The sequence below is a fragment of the Colobus angolensis genome, unplaced genomic scaffold, assembly GCF_000951035.1.
Source record: "Colobus angolensis palliatus isolate OR3802 unplaced genomic scaffold, Cang.pa_1.0 Scaffold3, whole genome shotgun sequence".
Lineage (NCBI taxonomy): Eukaryota > Metazoa > Chordata > Mammalia > Primates > Cercopithecidae > Colobus > Colobus angolensis.
The window spans coordinates 26,682,773-26,689,852 of record NW_012116265.1 but is presented as its reverse complement, the minus strand read 5'-3'; the positions used below and the strand labels follow the sequence as shown (position 1 = coordinate 26,689,852).

Below are 7,080 nucleotides of genomic sequence, written 5' to 3'. Positions count from 1 at the left end.
CCTCGTGATCCGCCCGTCTCGGCCTCCCAAAGTGCTGGGATTACAGGCTTGAGCCACCGCGCCCGGCCCAGAAACTCCACTTCTATGTACCCAAGAGAAATGTCCACACAAAAATTTCTACACAAATGGTCATAGCAGTATTCAAATAGCTAAAAGGTGCAAACCTAATGCCCATCACCTGATGAATGAATAAATAAGATGTGGCAAATCTATACAATGAAATGTTATGCAGCAATAAAAAGAAATGAACTACTGACACATGCTTTGGCATGGGTGAACCTTGATAACATTAAGCTAAGTAAAAGAAGTCAGTCACAAAAGGCCACATATCATATGATTCCATTTATATGAAATGTCCAGTAAAGGCAAATTCTTAGAGACATAAAGCAGACTAGTGGTTGCAGGCAGAAAGAACAGCCAGTGCAAAAATCTTAAGGCTTCAATCAAAACAGACTTTTATGTTCATTTCTTGATGGTGGTCTACATGGCTGATGTTGGATCTTCAAAATGAATTAAGAATTCATAGCAAAGGAAAGGTTCTTCAAAAGTCAGTTCAATAGTAAGTTATGGATTTAGAGCTGACTTTCTTTAAACCACTCAGTCAAAGCCAAGATAAAGGGTTATTATTATTATTTTTTTCTTAAAATCTCCAGGGAAGAAGAATCCAGTCACTCTTGGAAAATCAATCCAGTGTACTATATAAATCTATCTTCTTATACTTCAGAACCACATTTCCAACTATCTGCTATACATTTGTACTTGCATGCCTTATAGATAACACACACACAACATGTACAGAGCCAGGTTTATTACACAGTGGACAATTGTTACTCTTTGGCTGAACATTCTACTTTCTTTTGGCAATAGCAACCTGATTTCCTTCTGCAGAATTACCTTTTCCCCTCAATATAGTTTGAAAAGAGCATTAATAAAGTCCCTGTCTGCCTCTAATCAAAAGAGTAAAAATGAAGGGATGGGAGGAAGGAGAGCCAATGCTTCCTCCCTAGAGAGTGGATGATAAGCAATAAAACCTAAAGACTAAAGATAGCTGGCATTCACTCACCCTAGCAACAATGCCCTGGCTAGCTGACTGCCACTCTGACTCTTCTTAGCCTGTCTCTTCAGTCTTCCCTTTCAACCTAGGGGTCCCTCCTCTCCCTACTAATAGTTTAATAAATTTCCTTCTTGCTTAAGCTAGACAAAGTCCGTTTCCACTGCTTTGGAATCCAGGAACCAGAAGTTCCTCACGTTACTTTTCCATGTCTGCTGTCTTAGTTAATGTCATCATCAACCTCAGTCAGGCTTGAAATCCAGGTTAGCAAAGCCTCTCTCATCCCCTCATTTATTAATCATCCAGTGATAAAAATTCTGCTGCTTCAGGGCCTCTTTCACATTACCATTCCTTTCATCCCAACTTTCTGGAACTCTCTCTCTCACTAGGTTAATTATTCATTCATGAAACAAAGTTTCTAAAGCACAGACGAGATTATGTCTCTCTACTGAAACAACTCTGGGGCCCCTCCACAAGGCTGGCATTATAGGCCTCTCATAATCTGTCTACCTTTCTTTCCAATCTTAAAGCTACTTTCAGCTACTTCCCTAAAATTTCAGGTCATTTCAACAATAACCTGAAGTAGAGGTAAAAACATGTTAAAATTTTGATCTTGTGTGAGCCTGGGATTTGCTTCAAAATAATATGGGGAGAAGAAAAATATGGAAAGGAGCAGAGAATGGGGATAGGGCAGAATTGGTCATGGGTTAATGGTAGCTGAGTCTCCATTATATGCAGGTTCAGTGCACTATTTTATCTACCCCGTGTTATATTCAAAATTCTCTACATTTAAATCATTTTAAATGTCTTTGCTTATTTGAGAGAGGAGTCCATAGGTAGTATTTCAATCCTGAAGACAATAGAGAAATACATATTCAAATCCTTTTTTTTTTTTTTTTGAGGCAGAGTTTCGCCCGACCTCAGGTGATCTGCCCACCTTGGCCTCCCAAAGTGCTGGGATTACAGGCATGAGCCACTGCGCCCGGCCTCAATTTTTTTAAAATTCTTTTTAATGTAAAACAATAGAATTAGGAATCCAAAAAAGAATAAAGATTACTGGACTGACATAACAAAGACAGGAAGAAAACAAACAGAATGTATAATTATCAGTATAAAAGACGGCATAAGTAAAACCTAATGTAGCAATTATTACAAAAAAAGGAGTCAGATTCCCCTATTAAAAGGCAAAAACTCTACAGTTAAAAGACAAAAGCTATATTAGACAATGTACTTTTAAAAAAAGGTATACCCAGACAAACCCAAATATCTCCTTTGAGCAATAAAATAGATAACATGCATACCTGAAATGATTCCCACTTAGAATCTCAAGACCTTCTGTTAAGGCACAGTGTAGGCTAGTCTGGGCTCCCTGCTGAGGAGTCTTGATGAAAAAGGAGAAAAGCCACCACATCCATCTCATGAAAGATGAGTGCCGAACCAGTTCAGATTGGACTGTGCCAGGGTGTACAGAATACGTCGTAACACCAGAGCCTGGTTGGGGGTGTCAAGAAGAGAGAGGAAGACAGGACTTGATTTTGCAGAATGGCCCGAAACAGACAAGGATGTAAATAAACATGTGACTTCACATATGGACTCTTTTGCCCATGGTGACATCAGAAGTATTGCTCACAGTAATTTATACTTCCATCTCACAGATTTAAGAAGGCTGTAGAGTAGACAATGCTAAGGACCTCTGTGTATTTGTGACTGGAAACTCCCCTTCAGGAATCAGCGAAGCCAAGACTCATCCTCTCAGCAGCACTTAACATTGTTGACCACCCCCTTCTTTTTTTCCCCCTTCTTTTTTAGATATGGGGTCTCCCTATGTTGACCAGTCTGGTCTTGAACTCCTGGCCTCAAACAATCTTCCCACCTTGGCTTCCCAAAGTATTAGGATCACAGGCATAAGCCACCATGCCCACCCCATCCCCTTCTTTTCTTTGAGACAGTCTCGCTCTGTTGCCCAGGCTGGAGTGCAGTGGCATGATCTTAGCTCTGCAACCTCTGCCTTCCAGTTTCGAGTGATTCTCCTGCCTCAGCCTCCCGAGTAGCTGGGACTACAGGCATGCGCCACCATGCCAGGCTAATTTTTGTATTTTTAGTGGAGACGGGATTTCATCATGTTGGCCAGGCTGGTCTCAAACTCCTGACTTTAAGTGATCTGCCCACCTCAGCCTCCCAAAATGCTGGGATTACAGGCGCCCATTCCCTTCTTCAAGTCTTCTTTTTCATTGGCTTCCATAAGCCTACACCACTTCTGGTTTTCCTAACCTTTCTGGCTGCTCTGTCTCAGTTTTTTGGACCTGTTCATCATCTTCTATGCAAACATTAAATGTTGGAGTTCTTGTGGCTCACCAGACTCATTCTCCATAATTCTACGATGCTCACATTTTGTCCACAGTTCAAACTGCTCCTCTGAACTGCAGACATACTGGGAGTCAACACAATGTGGTGGTTATGGGCATGGACTTCGTAGACAGACTGCCCAGTTTCAAATCCTGGCTCCACTCATTTAGCTATTGGGCAAGTTCCCTTTTGTGACTCATTTCTTCATCTCTAAAATGGGAATAATCATAACACCTACACCTTACAGGGTTGTTCTGAGGATTAAATGAGTTCGTATATGTTAAAGATCTTAGAAGAGTGTCTGATGCAGCTGGGTGTGGTGGCTCACGCCTATAAGCCTAGCATTTTGGGAGGCCAAGGCAGGTGTATTGCCTGAGCTCAGGAGTTATAGACCAGCCTGGGCAACACAGTGAAACCCCGTCTCTACTAAAATACAAAAAATTAGCCGGGCATGGTGGCGTGCACCTGTAATCCCAGCTACTCGGGGAGCTGAGGCAGGAGAATGACTTGAACCGAGGAGGCAGAGGTTGCAGTGAGCCGAGGTCATGCCATTGCCCCTCCAGCCTGGGCGACAGAGCGAGACTCCGTCGCAAAAAAAAAAAAAAAAAAGTGCCTGATGCATGGTAAGTGCTAAATGGCATGCTATTTCAGGCCCCCAATCCTTTATTGAAAATGCTGGGGCCAGACATACTTCAATTTTTTTCTGATTGTAGAAAGGTAATATAAAATGTATACATACACTGCCTATTATCTAATCTCCCTAGTACAGGAAATGTTTTGCTGCCAAATGAGTTTTGGTGTAAAGCTTACGAAGAAACAGAATTTTTCGGGTCTTTGTGGGCTGACAGCTACAGACACAGCCCTGTGGACGTGCACTATTCCCAAGTGCCTACTCGACATCTCTCCCTAGATGACCCACAGTAATGCAGACTCAGAGGTCCCAGATTTCTACTTTTAAAGCCAAACCCAGTTCTTGCAGTGTTCCCGACATGCCCAGTCAGGCAGGCAAAAGGGTTCTTGATGAATGCTCGCCTAAAGCATGCATCTCCAGTCAACAAGCTCTCCCACCCCAAATATCTCTCAGAAGTTTCTACTACCCTCCATCTCCACCACCTAGTCCAAACTACCCTCATTTCTCACCTCTGCTGATGAAATCAACGGCTGCAACCCCTCTTGCCCCCATTTTGAAAAGGCTTTAATTTTAAAGGTTTCCCATTGCTCTTAGAATAAACATGAAAATCCTTACTGTGGCCTCTAAGGGTTTGGCCTCTACCTATCTCACCAGTCTCAGCTCAGATCTTTATTACTCTCGCTTTCTACAACCTACCGATGGTAACCTTCACTGTTTCTCAAACTGAGCCCGGACCTTTGTACGTTCTGTTCCTTCTGCCTGGAACGTTTCTCAGCCTCCACAGTCTTTTTTTTTTTTCAGATGGAGTTTCACTCTTGTTGCCCAGGCTGGAGTGCAATGGCGCAATCTCGGCTCACCGCAACCTCCGCCTCTCAGGTTCAAGAGATTCCCCTGCCTCAGCTTCCTGAGTAGCTGGGACTACAGGCCTGCGCCACCATACCTGGCTAATTTTGTATTTTTAGTAGAGACGGGGTTCTCCATGTTGGTCAGGCTGCTCTTGAACTCCTGACCTCAGGTGATCAGCCCACCTCAGCCTCCCAAAATGCTGGGATTATAACTGTGAGCCACCGCATCTGGTGTCTGGCCCCCCCCTTTTTTTTTTGAGACAGAGTTTTACTCTTGCTGCCCAGGCTGGAGTGCAATGGCATGATCTTGGCTCACTGCAAACTCTGTCTCAGGTTCAGGCGATTCTCCTGCCTCAGCCTCTCCAGTAGCTAGAATTACGGGTGCCTGCCACCACACCCGGCTAATCTTTGTATTTTTAGTAGAGACAGGGGTTTCACCAAGTTGGCCAGGCTCGTCTCGAACTCCTGAGCTCAGGTGATCCACCTGCCTCGGCCTCCCAAAGTGCTAGGATTACAGGCATGAGCCACTGCGCCCAGCCTCAGCCTCCACATTCTATCAGTACCTCTAATCCCTTTAATTTCTAATCATCCTTTGGGGCTCAGCATGCAACTCACTTCTTCAGAAAAGTCTTCCCTGAACCCTCAGACTGAATAAGGTCCCCCCCAGGCCCCCACTAAAATCCATTATAAGTCCTGGTACTTCTCTTTTATAACATTTATCACAATTATAATTAAGCAGCCACAATAAAAAGGAAACAATCCAGATGTTGTTAAGGAAATGCATAAATACACTAAGGCACATCTATAATACGAAATACAACACAGCCAATACAATGAATGGGGTAAATCCATATGTACTAAATGGAAAGATCTCCAAGATACTGTGTTGGAGTTTCAGTTCCTTGTGCATGATACATACATATGTAAATGCATAGGATAATTATTGGAAAGGGGCATATAAGCTGTTGATAATGGTCACGTGAAGGGAGAAGAGCAGGGGGAAGAGGGGAATAAATGAAGGGGGTTTTTCACCTTTAATTCTATACACTTCCATATGCTTTGAACCTTTTTTTTTTTTTTTTGGTAGAGATGAGGTCTCACTATTTTGTCCAGGCTGATCTTGAACTCCTGGCCTCAAGTAATCCTCCGGTTTTGGCCTCCTATAGTGCCTGAGATTAAAGGTGTGAGCCACTGTGCCTGGCTTTATTTGAACTTTTTACAATGAGAATTATTCATGCATTACTAGGCTGATTCTACATTTAACAGTTTGTATAAAGACTTGCTAATTGTCTTTCTCCCCCGTTAGATATAAACCAAACCAAGGAAGAGACTATACCTATCTTGTTCACCAACTCATCCCCTGTCCCCTAACCCAGTGCATGGAACAGCATGGGCACTGAATACATGTCTGCTGAATGGCTGAATGAATGAATCTTCTGTCAAGTCAGGTTCTTTTACTGCACCATAAAGATTTTCCACTGAATCCTCACCACGATCAGAGTTACCTCATTCACATATTGTGAATTCTCACCACTAGACCCATCTTTACACCTCCAGGTCACTGAGGCTCCCTGATCAACTCTTTGGATAGTTTTCGCCATCCAGTTACCCTCATCTATCATAAACTGATAAAAGATGTCATGCCCTGGGCACAGACTGGGCATAAGGACTGAGCTAACCACCAGCTTCCTTCCCATCTCACAGATGTTCATTTGGTAGGATGATCCTGTTCCAACTATAGGGCAACTGTGCCTGATTCCTTGAGCCTGTATTCTGCCTGCCTCAATTCCTAGCACAGTTCACCCTCGATTTCCCTTCTCTTTATTAGAAATCCAGAGTAGACAGTGCTAAGGACCTCTGTGTATTTGTTACTGGAAACTCCCTTCTCAAGCATGTATTTCCCTCTTATTTGACCCTTTGCAAGGAAGACCCTCCTCCATATTTCCAGTACCTGTTTTAGTCTACTGCCTTTATCTAGTGCCAGTTCAGGTCCTTCCCTCCTACTCAGTCTATGAGTAAAAAATTTTGACTTGCTTATGAAGCCTGGATTAATTACGACAATAAACTGTGAAGTAGTCCCATTTACATATGAAGAAGGAAGTCCTAAAAGTTAAGTAATGGCCAGGTGTGGTGGCTCACACCTGTAATCCCAGCACTTTGGGAGGCTGAGGTGGGTGGATCACCTGAGGTCAGGAGTTCAAGACTAG

The 7,080-nt window shown here is 43.2% G+C and overlaps 1 protein-coding gene across 3 annotated transcripts in view; it reads right to left on the bottom strand.

The window, feature by feature from the left end:
* The window catches only part of RDH11 (retinol dehydrogenase 11 (all-trans/9-cis/11-cis)), a 22,283-nt gene that overhangs the window by 8,818 nt on the left and 6,385 nt on the right, over positions 1-7,080 (bottom strand). For all 3 annotated transcript variants that reach the window (XM_011949744.1, XM_011949746.1, XM_011949745.1), the window contains one exon: positions 2,353-2,542. In XM_011949744.1, coding sequence (XP_011805134.1) covers positions 2,353-2,542 — 190 coding nt within the window. The remainder of the gene's footprint in view (positions 1-2,352; positions 2,543-7,080) is intronic.